The sequence below is a fragment of the Dendrobium catenatum genome, unplaced genomic scaffold, assembly GCF_001605985.2.
Source record: "Dendrobium catenatum unplaced genomic scaffold, ASM160598v2 fragScaff_scaffold_915, whole genome shotgun sequence".
Lineage (NCBI taxonomy): Eukaryota > Viridiplantae > Streptophyta > Magnoliopsida > Asparagales > Orchidaceae > Dendrobium > Dendrobium catenatum.
The window spans coordinates 442,607-465,407 of NW_021319377.1; the positions used below are offsets into that span (position 1 = coordinate 442,607).

Sequence of the window (22,801 nt, forward strand, 5' to 3'; positions counted from 1 at the left end):
ATAATCATGCATGAAATATCGAGATTATTTTGTTGATTTTGTCTCAACAAACAAGAGATAAAACACCTAGGATTTTGATCCTAAGGTTATGAGATTCATGCAATCCAATATTTAGAGCTTTGGGAATGCTCTAAGTATCATGCATGAAGAATATGGAGGCAAACGTTTGTTGGTTTTGGGTCTCAACAAACAAGGTCAAATAAACCTAAGATTTTGATCTTAGAATTACATGATTCATATGATGATTTTATTTATAACCCTTGAAAGTTTCAAATCATCATATATGCATGAAGAAAAAAAGTTTATTTGCTAGTTTTGTATTCTAACAAATAAAAAGAGAAGAAAACCTTAGAATTTGATTCTAGGTTTAAATGATACACTTAGTGATGTATTTAGAGACTTGAGGAGTCTCAAACCACTATGCATGAGAGGGCATTTGTTTGTTTCATGTTCCAACAAAAGAGGTAAAAGAATTTGGCAGTTGGTTCCAAATTTCCTCCCATTCATGGAAAGATGTGTTTGGGCCTAAGAGGAAGCTCCAAACAATCACGAATGAGAGGTACAATATGTAGTTTTGGGACTACAAATTGAGAAGGTCATCTACCTATATAGATTAGGCAAATGAGATAGGCTAGATTTAAACTCCTAAGCCTAAGAAGGGTATTCTCTTGTTGATCTTTGTGTCTCAAACGAAAGAAAGAAGTAGCTTAGATTTTGGCTCTAAGCTCCAAGATTTTCATATAATGATAAGTTGGAATTTTAGGGGATTCCAAATCATTCTATATGAGAGGAGAAATGCTCATTTGCTAACTTTGTGTTGTTAGTAAACGGAATGGGGACTTAGGATTTGATCCTAGAGTCTCGATTCATGCACTACAATAATTGGGGCTAGAGAACACCCAAACAACCATGCATGAGGGACATATACATAAGGAAGAGAACCTCCTATTCTCCCACAAATGTTTTAGGTTCGTTTGAAGGAGAGAAGATTAACACTAATACGTTGGGGAGTTTTCCCAAATCAAATTTGATATGATTTTGGGGATTTGGGAGTTTCTAGGAAAATCGTAATGATCCGTCTTGGCAAGATCTAGGGGAAACCTAAAAGTAGATATGTAATGATTTGTAGCTTCTAGGGTAGAGCTAGAATTAACACAATCTAACATTTGGAGCCTTGAGGGGGCTCCAAACATCATGCATGAAGAGGAATTACATAGGGAAGAGGGTTCCCTAAAGTTTTGAATGAACGTTTTGGGTTCATTAGGAGAGGAGAGAATTGATCTCCTATGATTTCTAAGAGGTCTCACAATCGAGTTTAACATCATCTAAGAAACCTAGAAACGCGAATGAAGTTTGTATGTTAAGGGGGACAAACATATGCTAAGTTCGATTATCATTATATTTGAATCCCTCAATTTATAAATTCAACTAATCATGCGTAAGTAATTTCAATGCATGATGGAGTATGATCCCTAGACCTTTGAATGTCATGGAATACACTACCTTTGCTTCAAAAGCATTCGAAAATTAAACGAGCATGCTTATGAATTTGTAAATTTAGGATAAAAAGGAAAAGCGAACAAACAACCCTTGACAAATACATGCATTTCAAACATTTCGTTCCAAACCTCTAATTTGGAATTTCCAAAAATAGGATTAGATAATTCCAAACATAGGCACTCATGAGCTTATGAAGGCCCATGTAACCTCAAAGTTGTTTAAAATTAAATGAGCCTATATGATCGTCTTCCAAATCTTTAGAGGTTGGGGGTTGTTCTAGGCAAGTGATAATCACCATTTTGAACAAATTTAAACTTGATGAAAAGGGTTGTCACGAATTTGTTTGATCATGCATGTTGTGGGGTTTACAACATAAGTCTCTAAAGACTTATGGTAAACCTCCTAACAAACTTAATATCATATAAGCTTATGTTAAATCAAACACCTCTATTAAAACCTTCACCAAGCTTGTAAGGTAAAGAATTTTAGCATATGTAAGATACCCTAAACACATGTCAATTTTGTCGTGACAGTTCGAATCAGATAACTACACATGTAAATCTCATGTTTGAATCCCACTTATGCATATATAGGAAATGCACATACAAAGTTTGGAATAGATCCCAATCAATTTTGGGTGTGATTGGGGGATAGAGACAAGAATGAAACCCCTCAAATTTTGAGGGATTTCAAGAGTTAGGGAAAGGATGAGCCATCATCATTTCCCTAGACTTCCCTAAGTGTAAGTTCCTACACTTGCATGTCAATTTTGTCATAACATGTCAATCTAAGGAATGTAACATGCTATGATGCACGGACACAGCGACGCGGACACGACACGACACGGACACGACTTTTTTTGAAAATATAGGACACGGGTACGGCGCGGACATGGCAATATATTTTTTTATATAGTGTATATATATTAATGTAATATCATATTAAAAATGACAAACAATAATAAATGAATGACATGATAACTTGTCTAGCTTATAATATAAAATATTTAGTAAAAATATAAGTAAATAATCACTTACTACAACATCAAGCATTCAAGCTTCAACTACTAGGATTAGCTTTAGAGGTTTGTTTTTGGCCTTCAATATCATCATCATTGAATATCACTACTTTCAACTCTGATTCAACAAGAGAAAGATTTGTAATTGTGCAAAAAGAGAGGAGATGAAAATACCTTCATTGCCAAAGAGAAATGAAAATGAGAATATTCGATGAATGGGTATTAAATGCAGACGTTTATATGATGTTGTGGATATGAAATAAGAAATTTAGTTTAAATCTCGTCAAATATAAGAAATTATATTTTAAAATAATTATAAAATATTTAAGATACATGTGTCCAATTTGTTTTTAATATTTTTTTAATCGGACACGTTTTCGGCGTGTCCGACACGTCTCGGAGGAGTGTCGGACGAGTGTCGTGTCGGACACGGTGTCGGACACTGCACGCGTCTTTGAGGAGAAGCGTCGGTGCATCATAGGTAACATGGCATGCAACGTTGTAAACAAAAATTTACACCTTAACATTTAGTTTCTATGTCAAATGAAATGTCCTAGCCTATTGTTCAATCATAGGTGATAGATAAGATGCATGAATGTGAAATCATACAACTTGGAAGGTGTTGGACACCAATCCAACACATCCATACGCATTGAAATCCTCTCCGGACTCTCACATGAGTGCCAACAAATGGAAATCACCAAATTTTCATAGTTTTGCGAAGTGGACAGCCAACAAAGGGATTTTGGGGGATCAAAAAATCAAAGTTTCTAGGGACCTAAGGCTTTGGATCGTGAATCACATTGCCATTGGCTAGGGAGCCTTAAGGTTTTGCCTAAGTTTTAGTGTTATATCTATCCCGGTTTGTCCTAGCGCTCCTATCCAAGCTCCAGCACGCTGTCCAAGCTTCAAAGTCGCTGTCCAAGTCGCTCTGGAACTCGCCGCTGCTGTCCAAGTCGCTCCGGAAGCCTTCTTTGCTGTCCAAGGTGCTCCCAAGCCTCCTAATTGCTGTTTGGGAGGTTTAGGAAGCTTCCCTTGCTGTTTGAAGCCTTCCAATAGCCTTCAAATCACTACGAACTCGTCGGAGTTGGAGGAGGGGGGAGAAGCCACTGACTTTACTAATTTTTGAGAAAGGAAGCAAATGGAGGGCTTAACTTTTTATTTTCTTCCTTGGAATGAGGAAAAGATCTCAAACCCTTAAACTCCCTTTCTCCCTTTGCCGCCTGGAGGAGTCGCACGAAGGGGGAGTTCGGCTGGACACGGTAGAGCCGCACGCAAAGGCCCAGGTTTCGCCTGGTGGAGTTGCGTGGAGGGGGAGATTCTCCTGGTGGAGTCGCACGAAGGGGAAGAATCGCCTCTCCTCACTCTCTCTGGCTCTCTTAATCAGGGCGGACCGAACGAAAACAACAAGGGAGTCGAATGCGGCTCCCCTCTCCCTCTCACGCTCTTTGTTCTGCTCGGGGTTTGGACGGACAACACAAGGGGTAGTTTCACCGCCTCTAACACCCAATCCAGCTTTCTCTATGTGAGAAACGAGGGAATTTGCACTTCGAGTACATTCCCTACATGATTGGACACAAATTTGGGTGAGATTTGAGAGAATATCTCATCCCTAGGTTTCAAATTTTGGTTTGACAACCAAATTCAGCCCAAATTGATTGATTTGGGTTGAAATTGAGTTCGAATCGAACCCGACTTGGATCGATTTGGGTCCGATCGACTTAATTGCATGAAATTAAACTCAAATTGGCGTTGAATTTCGTCGAATTGGGCTCGACCAATGATTAAAAAGGCGGAAGAGGCGTACGCACTAAGGCGCGACTCAAGGCGAGGCGAAGCATTTGCGCGTTGAGGCTTACGCCTCGTTGGATTCGGCGGAGCGTGCGCTTATTTCGCACGGGGCGTAGGCTTCGGTTCGTAATGCCTCGAAGCGAAACGAGGCACCGCTTCAATTTGTAAGTATATAGACCGAGCGGTGAGAGTCGTATAAGAGTCGAGTATTAGGGTAACATACCTGCTTCTGCTTTGGGTGAGAACTGAAAGGCGAACTCCGCCGACTTCGACGACCACAGTTCGGTCGAGTTCGAACATAGCTGGAGGCGATCGAAGGTAACGATTTATTTCTTATTCTTCTCTTACTTCCCGTAATCTTCCCGTCATTTGCTTCATGTCTCGCTTCTTCTTCTCCAGCTTCCTATAATCGAAGGTTCTTTTTTCACGGCTAAGTAATGATCTTTCTTCCCGTTATTTGCTTCATGTCTCGCTTCATCAGATTGTGCATGCTCGGTACCGCTCAGTACCAAGCCAGTGCCTTTCCCTCCAAACATAGTCATGTCGCTATCAGCTTCTCTTCCTCTGTCAGCCTGTTGACCATCCCACCTTGTAGATCTAACCATGGCCATCCTCGCCCTCGAAGATATGCATCTTCAGCTTTATCACCATCGGGTCACCCCAATTGCTCATGGATCCTCCATATCCTCCTATGCCACGAACAGGAGGTGCTCCCCAACTGTCACGATCTTCCCTCCAGCAATCAAAACCGTATACATCAACTTCCCCTATCCTCCTTTCAGATTCGATCCCTCGGTGGTGGAAATCTCTCATTCTTCCCACAAGATCAACACCCCTCTTTTCATAGCCCATACTCATCTAGAAAGTTGTTCTAGAGGTGGCATGCCATCCTCTCCCTCAAGGATCTCCACTTCCAGATTTTTCCTCCCCCTAAAAGGGTTCGAATTTCATCCTATACCATGGCCTCCGGTGGTCTCCCTTTCTTCCGATGTCGTTGGATTGGTCTTTACCTCTTGTAATTTCTTCAACATCTCTTCCATCAAAGTGAACTTCCCTTTCAACCTTTCATTGTTGGAGGAGATTTAATTTTGAAAATAAAAAAAATTCTCTCCAAATCTGATTTTAATTGCCCAATTTCACCTTCCAACACTTCAACTTTCTTCCAGTCATCTTTCTTCCCAAGGATCTCAAGAGAGCTTCTTCCGGATGCGAAGAAACCACTGGAATTTTAGAATTTCAGCCTCCGTTGGTCCCAAGATAATTCTCTGATACCAATTTGATAGGAAATACTTGAGTTCGCAAGTAACCCTGAGGGAAATACTTGAGTTTGCAAGCAAACCTATCACTAATTGGTGAAAACAGCGAGAATAATACAAAAACTGGGTGAAATCCGGTCCAAAATGATGGATTGCAATAAGAGAATAAAAGCCAAACAAAGATGAAGCAAGATACAAGTGATCCTCAATTCGAGAGGATGATCGTTCTCTCCCAAATCTCTAGACAAAATAAGCTAGAGCCAAAATACTCAAGAACTCCAAGAGAAACTCAAATCATGCATAAACTTAACCCTAAACAAACCCTCCTATTAATACAATTAATTTCCTAATTCAAACATCCCTTATTCAAATTTTCCCTCTCACCCTAGCCGCCCAAATCCCCCTCCCCCAATTGCTCCAAGTGGAGCCCACACATGTGGGCGGCAGCATTAAAGGAGGCGGACCCCTTTCCACCTCCTGTAGACGTGAGTTGGCCGCTGGGATCATATGGGCAAGAGATATGTGGAAAAATGATGACTCTTTAGCACTGAATAGCTCTATTTGGTTACTTCCATATAATTCAATTTAATGATTTCTTTGAGTCACTTAGTGATCTTTGCATGATCTAAGTTGGCTTACTTGAGGATGCAGCATGCATCTGATTCTGTGCTTTTTTTATAGGAGCCTTTGATGAACCTGACATCTTTATTTAATTATTGCCTTGTATAACTTAAGGTGATTTTTTTTCCTTTCATTTCTATTCTCACCTTAAAGTTTCATTGTTCAATGAAAAACAACTTTTGGATTTTAGGGGTGCTATAATTGCTTTTGCATTGCTCAATGAAAATCAACTTTCGGGTTCTTAGGGAAACTTTAATTTGTTTTTGTATTAAAATGCATTTGACAAATGTCACAGCACTTGAATACAGAAGAGATTGATCATTCAAACTTTTTGAATTGCACTTCACTTTGAAGTTGTAAAATTGTCCAGTCATAAACGTCGTCACTCTGTTGCTGAAAAATGCAAAAGAAAAACTTGATCATCTTTTTTACGTTCTGAATATATGAATCATATATATATATATAGCTGTCGGGTAGCAACTATGATCATTCAAACTTTTTGAATTGCACTTCACTTTGAAGTTGTAAAATTGTCTAGTCATAAACGTCGTCACTCTTTTGCTGAAAAATGCAAAAGAAAAACTTGATCATCTTTTTTACGTTCTGAATATATGAATCATATATATATATATATATATATAGCTGTCGGGTAGCAACTATGATCATTCCTACATTTGTAGCCTTTTGCGTCTGTATGGATAATCTAGAACAGAAACTCTCTTAAATCAAATTTTGCATAAAAGTTAATCGCTGCCTTGCTGGTGCATGTGGCTATAGACTATTTGAAACATATGCAATTTTTTTTTTCTTTTTCATACAACATACAACATTTGTCACAATCGCATAGTTTGAAACGTCAGAACATATATGGAATACAAAAGTCCCCTTTCCTAGATATGCACCATCATCTGTTCCAATACAGCATTTTACGAGGAAAGGAGCAATACACAATTAATACCAGCATTATTCTTTTCTGATTTATTTCAAAATTTTAGCGGCAAATAGAAAATCTGTTGTGATTTACATATTGTTTAAATGTATTGCATTCAGCCAACTAAAATGAATAGCGTTTCAGGGCTTAGGTCTCCTGACTCTTTCCTCTGTGCTGCCAATCCTTCATCCAACCAAATGTTCCATCACTGATGGCAAGGCGTGTAGTCCAAATCATTTCCAAATAGGCTTCTTCTACTTTGCTTTATACCTTGTTGCACTTGCTCAAGGTGGCCACAAACCTTGCGCACAGGCTTTTGGCGCTGATCAGTTTGATGAGAAAGACCCTGTCGAGAGCATCTCACGGAGCTCGTTTTTCAACTGGTGGTATTGTGGCTTGTGCCTTGGTGGAACAGTAACGATTATAATCTTGAGTTACGTGCAAGATAATATCAGCTGGGCCCTTGGATTTGGGATACCGTTTATTGCCATGGGACTTGCGCTCATCTTGTTCTTGCTTGGGACCAAGACATATCGCTTCTATCAAATGGAAGGTGAAAGTCCTTTTCGTAGAATCGGGAAGTCATTGGTTGCTTTAGTTAAAAGTAGGATGGTGTCTTCTCATGCATCATCTGTTGAAGGGGCAGACCCTCATCGTTACAAGTAAGAGAGGTTCTGTTTAAATGATTTATTCATACATCGTAATTTCATAACTTTTCTCGTTTTTATTTCATCCGAGAAAAGTTTAGATTGACCAAATTCAATCTAAGTTAGATCTCTTCTTAGAATCATAACCCATCTTCCCCTGCCTAATCTGGGATGTGAATCATGTAATGCTTATCTTTACAATTACCTTTTTTCTCTATTTTATTACAGCGCTTGTCTGATGCATCCTAATTTCATGTGATATCCTACAACATGACAATATATATATAAATAAAAAGTTTATATGAATCCATTTGTATAGATTTGCGAAGGATGAAGCAGCAAATGGAATGCAAATAGAAGAAGCTGAGGGAGTGCTTCAATTGGTGCCAATATGGGCGACATGCTTGATATATGCTGTAGTATTTGCTCAGTCATCCACCTTTTTCACCAAGCAAGGAAGCACCTTGGACCGTAGAATCGGTTCAAGCTTCCAAGTTCCACCTGCAGCCTTGCAGAGCTTCATCAGCATCACCATCGTCGCTTTCATTCCAATCTATGATCGAATCCTAGTTCCCATATCCAGAAAATTTTCCAGGATTCCCACGGGAATCACACAGCTCCAAAGGATTGGCATTGGAATGATCCTCTCAATAATATCCATGGCAATAGCAGCCATAGTTGAGGTCAGAAGATTGAAAACTGCAAAAGAATATGGATTGATCGATCAACCGAAGACAACAATTCCAATGAGTCTGTGGTGGTTGGTTCCTCAATACATTCTCTATGGCATCACAGAGGTATTTATCATGGTCGGCTTACAAGAGTTCTTCTACGACCAGGTTCCTGATGCATTGAGGAGCCTTGGACTCGCTCTCTATCTGACCATCTTTGGTATTGGAAATTTCATCAGCAGCTTCGCCATTGCTGTTATTGACGAGGCAACGAGTAAGAGTGGAGAGAGCTGGTTCTCTGATAATCTCAACCGTGCTCATCTTGATTATTTCTACTGGCTTCTTGCTGGTCTCAGCACTGTAGGACTGATCATTTACCTCTACTCTGCACGATCTTATTCATACAAGAAGAAACAAAATATTGCTGCCTAGAATAGCAAACTGGTTTGAACAAAAGCATGCACAATCCATGATCTCGATCAGGAATAAATACTCTGAAGGATTTATTGTAGAACAATTGGGGTACGTTTGGTTTGAAGGAATCGAGATAAAAGGTAAATGTATATTATATTTGATTCCAGTATAATTAGTACATCATTAAATTTAGTTGAGAAATTTAAATAAATATATTTTTTATGTCGATATTTTTTCTTATAAATAGTTTGGACCATTGTTATAATGATTTCAGGTTAGAAAAGAGAATTGAGAGTGCGAGGCTAATCAGATATATAATCCTTCAAGTTTTACTATTTTTTTTTCTTTTAATTATTCTTTTATGCTTAAGGAGTAGGAAGGCATTTTGTAATATTTGTATGACTCCTGACATTATATATGATTTTTTAAGTATTGATTATAGATGTATATTGTTATTTTGATCGATATATTCTTTTTTTGCTAGTATTTTATTATTGAAAGAAATGAGATAACTTTATTTATTATTTTTAAACATGAAAGATACAATTATTTTCAAATTAGATCTTGGGATATGATAAACTTGGTATCAGAATATTGTTGTTAAAAGAATTAAATTATTACCAAAGTTACGAATCATGTAAGGTTAGATAGATTAAGATTCATTATTTTGCATACATAATTGATTGTATGTGTGAATTATTCAAACAAGATCAAGCAAGTGAACAATTGAAATGGCAACTAGAATAAAGTATACCAAATGAATAATACAGTGTAGCTCCAGTACTGTTAGATAGTGTTATACATCTAGCTAGTATTATAGCACAGTTAATGAGAGATACACAGAGCAAGGCAGTAGAGAGCAAGGAAGAAGAGAGGGATACATATTTACAGATATTTCATAAATTAAAACCCCCACTATTTAAAAGAGTTATAGAACCTAAAGCTATAAAAGATTGGTTATTGAGAATAGAAAAGATTTTCAATAGTGTGTAGTGCTTAGAGAATAAGAAGCTACTTCTAGTTATTTTTCTATTTGAAGGTGAAGTAGAGAGAAGGTGAGTAGGACAACAATGGGAGAAGTTTTAGGAGAAAACTAATGTAGTGATTATTTGGAAAGATTTTAATGCAATGTTTAGAATGTTGCTTGTACGTCCCATATCTTGATGAATGATGCAGAAAGCTTTCATAAGATTGGAACAAAGACTTAAGACAGTGATGTAATATGAAGCCAAGTTTACTGCACTGGCTATGTACACTCCTCATTTGATCCACACTACTAAAGAAAATGTTAAAAATTTCTACAAGGATTGAATTTGGAGTTGAGACATCTGTTAGTACCCTACAGATACAAGAGATTTTTGAGTTAGTGGAAAGGGATAGACTCATAGAGATTGTTTTAGAAGTACGTTGCATTTAGGTATGATGTGAGCGGGAGCATGCATGATGTAAGAGAGAAGAGGATAAGAGATGAATTAAGCAAGAATAGAGAAAGTGTCAATGATAAGAGAAGCATATCAGGTGATTCGAGGAGAGGATCAATAGAGCCTACCAACAACTATAGTGATTGTATCCCTTGTGAAAAGTGACATTCAAGTTAGGGCTATCTTCTGATAGGATGATGTTTTCGATGTTGATAACAAGGACTCAAGGTGGCAGATTGTTCATAGAGAGGATTTGAAGGAAGAACTTATTTTGGAGTAGAACAATTTAGGTAGACTAAAAGATAGAGAATTACAAGATTGAAGGCATACAATAAATTATTGCCAAACATATTTGATGACAGAGCTTTCAGTGGCAGTTAGTGAGAGGCTGTTGTACTAGGACCAATAATACCTACCCTAGTCATGGTACGAGTGTACAATTTAATTACAATTCCTAAAGACCTGCTACCACCTAAGGGTTTGAGTGGTGAGAAATTATATTTTGAGTGATTGATTTACATATCATTTTATTACGTAATGAATGATGTGTGATTGAAAGAACTGCATGATTGTATGATATAAATCAATTGTTGGTTTGATTTGGATTCTCTAAAAGATTTTTATTTGATTTGATATGATTTAAAATTTTGTTGTACTAATTTATTTTGAAATGAATATATTTTGTATTTCTTTTTGTTACTTGAATTCTTAGTAGAAATACTGGGGATAATATTTTTCTAAGGATGGTAGATTGTAACAACCTAAAAATCTAAAAACTATTAAAAAAAATGTGATAAATCTAAAATTTTTGAACTTGATCGCTATGGCGCTAGGTATTGTGGTGCCTCGGTGCCAAGCTCTCTGGAATTTTATAATTAATTATGTGTGATGGTGCTTGGGGGCAGCGTGATGGCGCAGTGTTGTATTACCTGCAGCACTGTTGGGTTGGGCCTCATGAGCGTCATGGCACCAAGCACTAAATTAAGTTTTTTTATAATATTTAATCTTTTTTTCTTTTTTCATTTAATCTAAATATCACTGTTGTCACTCCATCTCCCCTCCACTTTAGCTTCTTGTTGAGAAAGAAAAAGTAGGAGGAGAGAGGAAAGAGAGAGAAATGGAGCTTTATACGTTTTTTTTTTTAATCATTGTAGGTGACTTCTAACCTACACCTATTTAAAATTTTTTAAATTCTATTGTTTGATTTCTTCCAAATTGATTTTAATTTTCTATTTTTGAATTTAATAAATTGATACCATATAAGTTTTTATATATTACACTATTGTTTATTTTGGTCCTTTTGATTGGATAGTTTTGTATTTTCACTAGTTAAAATTGTAATTATTATTTTTTGTATGATTTATATAGAAATAAAAATTTTAGCATTTTGATACAAGTATAGTGTTAATGCAAGCATTATGAGTAAATACATGCATTTAAATGAGTAATAACTAGTCATTATTATTTTTGTAATATTGTGTGTGAAAATAAGAAAGGTTGTTATTTAGTAAGGTTGGCTGGAAACTATTTATACCTATATAAGATGATGGGTCGACAGACTTTCCTTTAAATATCAGAGTTTGTGATGTTATGCTTTACTAATTTGCATGATTTACTAATGGGAGTTATAAGCGTTTAATACTATACTGATGGCTAGGCATGACAAATCCATTTACTAAAAGCCAACTATTATTGACTTGCTAATATAAATTTATTGTTATTAGAAAAACACCACATAAGCTAGAATTCCTTACTTATTTAATATGATTGCTTGGACATGCATATATGATACTGATTTATAGTACTGATTTACTAGTATTGAGTCACTATTATTGATTTATTATTCCTAAGCACATCATTAAGATACTAATTTAATACTAATATGACTTAACTAAGAATAATGTGTATACGTATATATGATTCCTTGATACTAATTTATGCATAATTATAAATTTCTAACAATTTTAATAAATACATCTTCTTTACTGATGGATATGATTTTCTTACTATTTGGATAACACTGCTACAATGTTTGGTTTAAGATGATCATTTATAGGTTAATTATTTTGATATTTGTATTGTATTATGTCATATTTTTTGCTACTATAGCATGTATTTGCTATTTTTGCATATTTATGATAATATCGACTATTACTATTATAAACTCATTGATTTCATGCATATTGTTCATTTCATGTGCTTTAAGTTTAGTAGTAGAGTTCTAGTGATTTGTTGGGCATTATAAGCTCAATATATTTAGTTTAATGATTTTAGGTCAGGAAAGAGAATTAGAAGTGTGTGGCTGATTGAATATAGGATTCTTTAAGTTTCACTATTATTTTATCTTTTAGTATTATTTTATACTTAAGAGTGGGCATGAAGTATGTAATATTTATATGATTCTTTGTATTATATATGATTTTTGGAGTAATGAACATAAATGTATATTAATATTTTGGTCGATATATTCATTTATGATGGTATTTTATTATTGAAAGAAATGAAATAGCTCTAATTATTATTATTAGAAGATAAAAGATACAATTACTTAGAAATTAGATCTTGGGGTGTGATAATAACAAATCAAAAATTTCTCGCACTATTAGAAACAATGACATTTTAAACATAATACATAATGTCAAAGTCCTTATAGGGTTTCACTGAGTATTATAGTAACTGTCACACAATAAAAAATTTGAGAGAAATTAAGCTACACATATAAAGTTTTATTTTTTAAAAATTCACTAGATTACCACACATTATTCATAATTACATTTCAAACTTTTATTATACTACAACATTATTTATAGGCATCAAAATATGTTATAAATCAATAAAATGTTGTATTTTTAAAAGTATCTAGTGAAAATTCATAAATAAATTTTCAAAATGTGAAGAAAATTGTCAACCATGATATATCAAAGGTTGTGCGGTGATATTCTATTCAGTAAATATATATACTTAAATTTGCATCAAAATTTTAATCAAAATATCAAAAAACTTTGAATGCAAAATTTAACCTACCTCAACTTGAACAATCTCCCAAATAGCCCTAACTGATGAACTCAACTTGAAGCCACCGTAAAATTTGCTTTCTCTCTGTAAAATCCTCCTCTCTCTCTAACTATTTGGATGCCTTAAGAGGAAAAATGATTTGACATTTTTTAAATTTGAGTGGAATTTATTTTTTAAAAAATATTTGATGCTAGCATCGTAGCACTTAGAGACTTAGAGCTGCAACACAGCCTTTAAATTCCCCGCCAACTTGAGAGTATGGCACTTTTATGGCCAAACCCAACACCATAATGCTCCAAAGGAAAATTTCCAAATTTTAGATTTCATTCACATAAACCCATAATAGAGTTCATGCATTCACATACAAGTAAACCTTCTCAGGTATGTACATAAAGAAACTGTAGAAAATTCTAACATATAAGATTTACTGGATCAAGTCATAACGGATTTAAACACTATTGCAATAGATATTACAACATTATAGCACTAATAAAAGATGGTGCTATGGTGCTAGGTTAACTTTTTTGGAAAATATTAAAATATATTTAATAAAACCAATTAAGTAACCTAAAACCATTTCATTTCATCCATTTGGTTGGGTGAAGGAAGAAGAGAAGGTGGAGAAATTAAGAAGAGGAGTTTAGGGGTCTTCGAGTTGATTTCATCCACCATACCAGTTACAAAAAACTATTTATCTCCTAGTAGTATGCCTACATCGTACCTCTGATTTCAATAATTTTGCTACTTAAGTGATTCCTATATCTTAATTTGGTCATAACTTATACAAGTTATGATATCTTGATACTTAGCAAAATTTTATCATGTAATTTTTTTATGTTGTAGATATGCTCATTCTATACCTATTCACATGATCATATTGGATTTTAAACAAGTATTCTATGATTTGAGGTATATCCCTCAATTTTGAGTGAGATAAATATAGTAGGAAAATGATAATTTATTGTTACATTTGGTCTAGATACAATGAATGACATGCATATCTAATAAGATGAATTGGTATGACTTGCATAGTTGATCTAACTTTATTATTGTATGTACACTTACTATGATTCATATGTTAAGATTATAAGTATGTGAAAATGAGCATATTATATTATCTTATGAACATATTTATTTTTATTTTCATATCATATTAAATGCATAAAAATTTGATAGAATGAATTGGATCTTGAGTACCATATAAAAAATTACTATGTTATGTATATGTTATGTAATGTATGTTTGCAAGAAAGCTGGCTACTATATGATTTAAGTTGGTGGAGACATGATATCTTGTATAGGAGGGTATCATGGGACCAGTGATGTGAACTTGATACATGATGGTAGGCATAAGGTGATATGATATGATTATGATTATCAATGGGTTGGGGGTTATGACTCGTATATATGATGCCACCTAACTATTACACATAATATGATATGATATGATACTATACTTGATTCATATGAATTGTATGGGGGAAACACCATGTGATATGATTATCCAAAATTACAAATATATATATGCTACCATACACAACATGATTATGCAGGAAACTAAACTTACAATATATAATATATTGATGATGTTCTATTATATATAATGATATGAATTAATCGTTATGATTCATATTATGATGAATTATCATTCATGATGATTGTCCTACTGATATGATATGATATCATGTTGTATATAATTAATATCATATGATATGATGCTTGTAATGATATAATAACACATGATACCAAGCATTGTACATATGATATATTAACATTCAAGAGAAAATGATCTAAAAATATCATATTAGTCAGAACACCTAATGTGTCTTTATAATATGAACTTCGTTATGTATAATTTTCATCAATAAATAAATTCTAATACAACATGATACCCTAAAAAATACAGTTTGGTCATGAATGCACAACATATAATACATGTACATGAGCAGCATTAAGGCTTAGTCACTTAGTCCCTATTCAACATTTATGATTCATTGATTGATATCATGCATATTATTTCATTTGCATGTACTGAATACAATTGTAGGTTCCATGTAACCTATTGAGTTATTCACTCATTCTATGTGCTTACTTGTTACAGTAAAAGATAAAGCCCTAATTGAGTGAGATTGGGTCATTGTCAGAGGAATTTTCTTCTAATTTAATAGATGTTTTTTTTAGAAATCATAAATAAAATATATTTTAATGAGATTATTAAAAGAATCATTATTATTGTATAAAATATTTTAATATAAATAAATTTGAGATATGTATATGAGTTGGTTGATCCATTTTATTTTTGCATGTTTATGATTTTAGTAACTCTATTATTGAATTAGATGATAAAATGAAATTATCTCTAATAAAACATCTTGGTCAAATATGTTGTCTCGCAGTTGATGTTATATAAATATTAAGAAAACTAGGTTATATTAGGTTGGGTCATGACTATTTTAGTGTTTACATTCTAAATAATTTAATTTATCACTTGAGTTAGTATTATATAATAAAAAAAATCAAAACATCAAATTAAAATTATTTTTAGATGTATATATTATAAATCATCATTATTATTCAAAAGACATCCACAATTACATTAAAATTTGGGTATAAGCTAATTACTTGTACTTCCAAGTTATTTTCACAAAGAAACCATAACATTATAACAAATAGACAAATTAAATCATTATATAGCAATTTCTAATTATCTATTTCAAAAACATACTCATTAATCCTAATTTCCTTTACCTCTGATAAAACTAATTATTTAAGCAAATATAATATGATATTATGTAAATCCATTAGGCATTCTATGCATGACAAAGAGATAATATGTTTATAAGTCATACTAGAAATTAGACTATGTTATACTATCTCTATTAAACCATTTACATAGATCAATTATGTGTTGGTGAGTGATAAGTGTAATTAATGTTATTTTTATGTGTTAATTTGTTAGTGAAAATATAGTATTTTAGTTATATTTGTGCAAAAAAATACATAAAATAGGAAAGATTTTAATTACTAGTACAACACCAAAGCATCAGTTACAATACTATTACGACGCCATCATTCACATCACTGGAGCACCAAAATGTGGACATGGTGACGCCCAATATTTGTTTGAATAGCGCCATAGTGCCGGAGGAGTCAACACAAAAATGACTAGTCTCTATCTAAATAGCGTCGAAACGCCAAAAGTCAATGCTAACAAGCCAAGGAAGTGCCACATGGGATGTCACGGTGTTCAATCACCAACAGCTTTATAGCACTACAGTTGTAACCATTCAGGACATGTTCTGCCACCAATGTGACGTGTCAATTCATTAAATGGTGGGTCCATATCAGCAAGTGCCGTAGTAGAGGAAACCCTTCAGCGCTTCGGCATTAGTTCATTTTAAGGGCATTGCGGTGTAAGAGGCTTGAGCACCACAGCACCATAATCCATTTTCTATGTTTTTTTCTATAAATAACATGTTTGTAATATTTGTAAGAGAGTTCATTCACCTAGTAAAATTCATACTTCAGAGCATCTCTTTGAAACTTTTTTAAGTGTGGAAACTAAGGAAATTCAAAGAACACTAGATCCACTTCATTAGAGTGGTCGGTCCGTGTTTATGGAAACAATTTTGTAAGTTCAAGGAGTGTAGAGGAGATTATGAATCATTTGGAGATATCTTTTCTTTTGTACTTCCTTTCTTTCATGCATTAATAGAAACGAGTTTGCTTCATTTGTTCTTCATGTCTAGCTAAATTCTATAGTTTTAGATTGATGATGTAAATTAAATATGGAGTACTAATGATTTCTCTTAAACTTCAAAGTAATGATATGATGTTTCCAATATACCAGATCTTTATTTAATTCAAATAGTGGTCATATGTGTAGTTAATATTAGGTATAATATGGAGCTTAGGACTAGGAAAGTAGGAATAAACCAGGTATGTTGGATTAGTATGATGTAAGCATAGGCACAGCGTTTGTTATCTATCAAATTTATAGAGATAGATTATCATGAGGGGATAATTAATAATATATGTTTACTCTTCTAAGATTTTTATAGGATGATAGATTATAGGTGTTTACAGTGGTATTGAGAATGAAATGAGTTAGGTCCTTCCTTTGCCTCTTCACTCTTGAATTAACGATTGATGATAAACATACTTTAAATAATATCACATTAAAAAAACAATCATTAAGAAATATATTAATTTACATTTCATCAATCCAAAATATTTTATTCATATAAGTGTATCCATTGTTTTATGTTAATTTTTACAAAAGTGATTGAATCTCCACCAACCCTTATCCTTATTGAGTGGGATAATTATCATAATTTTATTAGACAATACTAGTGTTGTAAGTAAACATTCTTTCTCGTGGGATCGATATTGTACGCTATCACTATATTGCTTGATTCGGGATGTATACTTTTGTATGTTAAGTGCGGTTTTTATAAATTATTATATCAAAGAAAACTTAAGCATTATTTTGAGATTGATAGAGCCCTAAATCATTTTCATAATCCTTCAGGTTACTCCACCACCCCTGATTAGTGAGCCTAACCTTTATCATAATGCATGTCTGATTATGCAAAATTTATTATGAAATTAATCTAATTTCAATGTGTTGAATAGTATATTAGAATAATATATTAGTTTATGATTATAAAATTAAGGTCAGATGGATGCAACAACAAAATTGTACTAAGAATTATCAATAATTATATATTAATTACATAAGTAAATTTTGAGACAGGTTAATTGAACATAATATTTTATAATTCAAATTTAAATAGAGGTATACATAATTGTATACATAAGTAAAGGACATGCTCGCATGATCTTACATGTATATATAATGGTTGACAAAGAATAATATGCATAACCTAATAAAAAACCATTATCCCTTGAATCTAACATAAATGATAAATAGTTCATTCTATATAGGGATGATATTTGGGAAGTTAAATAATCTTATATAAATTCTATGACTAAGGGAGTGTATTTCCTTGAGATCGTTAATTATTTTAGATTCCACAAATGTTATATCTCTAATATAAAAGGTTTAGCCCTCCTTCGAGCTTTACTATGGTATATCCTTATTATCATTAAAACTAGTGAAATAAGAGTTAATTGGTGGTCTTTCATGCAAAAGCTTTTATTGCTCGCTATGGCCACTTTGAGTTTCTAATCATGCCTTTAAGTGTGACTATACACCAATTGTATATATAGATCTGATGAATTAAGTATTCATAACATATATGGATTAATAGTCATGTGAATCACTTTTATTAGTATTAGAGACATTGAGGTAACATAAATTGTATACAAAATTCTCAAGATGCAAATTCTAACTAAAGAGTGCATCATTCTTGAGGCATGATGATGTGAGTTATCATAACCCAACCCAACTAGGACATGTTCTATTGTGTTGAGCTGTAACAAATAAATCCTAATTACTAGTTTTGGAATATTTTAGATTTTATTTTATTATTCATTTTAAATAAAATACATATTATAGAGCTACACATTCAAATACTAAAAATAAATTCATCCACAAGATTTCTTTCATTTCATCAAAATATATATACACTACGGTACATGGCTACATACAAAAGCTATAAACTAAATAATAAAGTACTCAGGACTGTATAAAATTCAAAATTGAGAAATACCTATAAACTTGGATCTGATCTTGAACTGCTAATCAACAATCTCCTTTCCCTTCCAAGATCTTAAAAACTAGAAGCAAAACCACAGTGAGCTACAACAACTTAACATACCACACAAGTTGATCTAAATTTCTAAATTATTTTTTTTAATATTTTTTAAAATATTTAAATGTAGTAGAATAAATCACTATACTGAGAAATATAATAAAAGCATTATAGTTATTCAATTATTTAAATAATATTACAAAGCAGATAAATAAATTGCAATTCATTTCATGAAGTAGTTCAAGTCAAATTTCCTGAACCTAGGCAAAATCTTAAAGGATTCTGGTCTCTTATGACTTCATTTTATGCTTATAGCACTAGAACATAGCGTATAGCCACCTGAAAATTTCTTATGAACATAAAAGTATTCCCTAACATATACAAAATCTCAAAGGATTCCCTAACACATATAAAATCTCAAAATATTCTGATCTCTTATGACTCCCAGTAGATAATCTTTAATCACGTATGTATATTTTTCATCATATTATATAAGTTAAAGTATAATTGGGCATGTGTTTAATTTGCAAAGTTTTCTATGATGGTAGGTAATAGGATAACCTATAAGGCAAAAATACACATTTTCAGAGAATAACTAATTTATCAGTGATTGTGCAAAATAATATTTAAGACTTTTATTATATTGAATGATTATTTTTTAGAATCTAGATAATTTTCTATCATTAAAAATGCCACAAATTTTAAAACTCCTATTGTAAAATTTATAAAAAAATATTCAAAAAATTTATAATCTTTATCTCTATAACATATAAAAAGTTACAGCAAAAGTTTTATTAGTGTAAAGTTATCTATCTTTTTCACTAATAGAGATAAAATTTTAATTAAAAATTTTGATAAAATTTATGTATTTTTAAAAATTGAGATAGACATAATGTTACATACCTTAAGATGAATATGTTTCCCAACTGTACCGATAGACAAAAATGACTAGAAGTTGCCCAAAATTGGGCTTGTTCTTTCTCTCTCCTCTATTTTTCTCTTCTCTCCCCTTTTTTGTTAGCCTCTATTAAAAAAACTCCAAAAGGCCAAAACATTTTAAGATTTCTTTTAGTGGAATAATATTTTATAATAAAATATTAAAAGGTTATTTAGATAATTATACTAATTATTAAACTATTATCTCAAAATCATTTTATATCTTCAAATCTAGAGATCCACAAATTATACAAACATATTCATAAATTATTTAAGCATGTCTAGAACATTCTGGAGAAATCGGTTTGCAAATGGAAGTCTAATGATCCCAAAATTTTTACTTGTACTGGCAAGTGTCAATTTCTTATGGAATTTCACCTAAGCCCAAAAATTGTAAAAATTTTAGGGAAGCTAAAACACTGTAATAGCTATGTTATGATAAAGAAAATTTGTGATTTGAACTTATAATGACTCCTAAAAATTTTTTTGATTGTCATAGATTGAAAAAAAATTCTTCAAAAAATTAGAAGCCTAAACCTACCCACCTTAAGAAAAATATCATCCTAAATATCTCCAAACTAGAATGAGTTAAAAAAAACTTGCATGTATACTAATCTCAGATTCTTTCTCCTAAGTAGCCTCTCTAACTGTCTTATGCGTCTACTACACCTTGACCATCAAAATCTATTTTCTCCCCAATTTCCTCACTTCATAAGCCTGAATCCTAACAGTTCTTTACTATATTGCAGATTTTGATGAACATCAATATCATCAATAGGTAATCTCTTTCTAGAATCATATATCCACTTTCTCAAAGAAGACACAGAATATATTATGTATATCAAACATATGACCACATAACAATAACATATAAGCAGAACTACAAATCCTTTCAATGATCTCAAAAGATCTAATATACCTTAAACTAAGCTTCTTGATTCTCCCAAATTTACTTACACTTTTAATAGGGCTAACTTTGGCATAAATAAAGCGATCAATCTAAAATTCAACCAACCTATGTTTTTTATTGTAATATTGCTTCTGCCTATCCTTTGTAGATTTCAATCTTTCTCTGATCAAATAGATTGTTGTTGTGCCATTCATAGAGGCTAGTCCTATCACCTATATATCTTCCACCTCTCTTAAAGTTAAAGGAGTCTTGCACTTCCTACTATATAGAGTTTCGTAAGGATTCATACCTATACTAGATTGATAAAAGTTTTTATAAGAAAACTCTATCAGCGGGATATGATTCTCCCAACTATCCATAAAATTCAGTACACATAGTCTCAGAAGATCCTCTTGTACTTGAAAAATACTTTTAGATCGTCGTATGTCTATATATAAAAAACTATACTGATGTGCAACTTTATACTAAATCTCTATTAAATACCTCTTCATAATTTAGAGGTAAACCTATCATCTTGATCAGATACAATCACCTCAGTACACCGTGTGATCTAATAATATCTTTGATTTATATTTGTGTTAACCAATCTACTAGATCATTCTATTAAATTAAAATTAAATGAGTAGACTTCATCAATCGATTTATAATAACCTAGATATCATCCTACCCCTACCTTGATATAGAAAAACCCATAGCAAAATTTATCATTACCTCTTCCTATTTTTACTATGGAATATGTAATGACAGAATACTGCCCAATAGCTAATGCTCTACCTTCAATAACCTGTAGGCCTCACACTTTAAAACAAACTTTTTTATGTCCTTCAATCCAGACCAATAAAATATTCCCTTCAAATCTTTATACATATGCTACTTCTTGGATGAATAATATAGCCTGAATAATGATCCATGTAGAATCTCCCACCCAAGATCTCAAAAAATAGGAACCTAAAGTCTATCCTTGCAAAAAATAATACCATAATCAGAGACTCATTGTTCATATTTCTTACCATATATGATCTGATCAATCAAGTTCGGATATTCTACATCTAACTTTCTTATCTTCCTGAATCTTTCTTTTAAACAAGGTCGAATAATCATATGAACCAATATACCAAAATCCTAATAAGTAAAAGAAATCACCTCCAATTATAATATCTCCATATCGTGTATCAAATACTCATTAGAAGTGAGCTTTATATATGAATTCTAGAAGACTTCATACTCAAAGTGTCTGCTACCACATTAGCTTTACCAAGCTGATATTGAATGGTCCTATTATAGTCTTTTATCACCTGAAGCCATATCCTTTGCCATAGGTTTAGATCCTTCTAAGTAAATATATACTTCAGACTCTTATGATCAGTGAAAATCTCATACCTAACACTGTACAAGTAATGCTGATAAATCTTCAAAGAAAATACAGCAGCAGCAAGTTTTAGATCATCAATCAAATAGTTCCTTTCATGTGGCTTCAACTATCCAGAAGCATAAGCTTTAACATGAATATGTTTAATCAAATCATATCCAAAACCTCTTAGTGAAGCATCATAAAATACCTGAAAATCTTATGTACTAGATGAAAGAGCCAAAATTGGAGTAGAATTCAAACAATCCTTTAATATATATAAACTATCCTCACATCCCAATGTCGATAAAAAAACCTACTAACTTCTAAGTTGGTCTCATTAGAGGTGCAAAAATCTAAGAAAACCCTTCATAAACTTCTTGCAATATCCAACCATACCTATGAAACTGTGTATCTCAAGCATAATAGTAGGCATCAGCCAATCAATGGATGCCTGGACTTTTTGGGTATCTATAGAGATGTCAACACTACTCACTAAATATCCCAAAAAAGTAATACTCTTTAGTCATAACTCATATTTGAAGAATTTTGCATATAGCTGATACCACCTCAAAGTCTCCAAAATAATCTTCAAATGCCTGACA

The 22,801-nt window shown here is 32.8% G+C and overlaps 1 protein-coding gene across 1 annotated transcript in view; it reads left to right on the forward strand.

The window, feature by feature from the left end:
- LOC110104160 (protein NRT1/ PTR FAMILY 5.10-like) overlaps positions 1-9,077 on the forward strand; it is a 35,638-nt gene extending 26,561 nt beyond the window's left edge. The window contains exons 3-4 of the mRNA XM_020833146.2: positions 7,262-7,779; positions 8,084-9,077. Of these exons, the coding sequence (XP_020688805.1) occupies positions 7,262-7,779; positions 8,084-8,867 (1,302 nt within the window). The 3' untranslated portion in view covers positions 8,868-9,077. The remainder of the gene's footprint in view (positions 1-7,261; positions 7,780-8,083) is intronic.
- Positions 9,078-22,801: the final 13,724 nt, after the last annotated feature.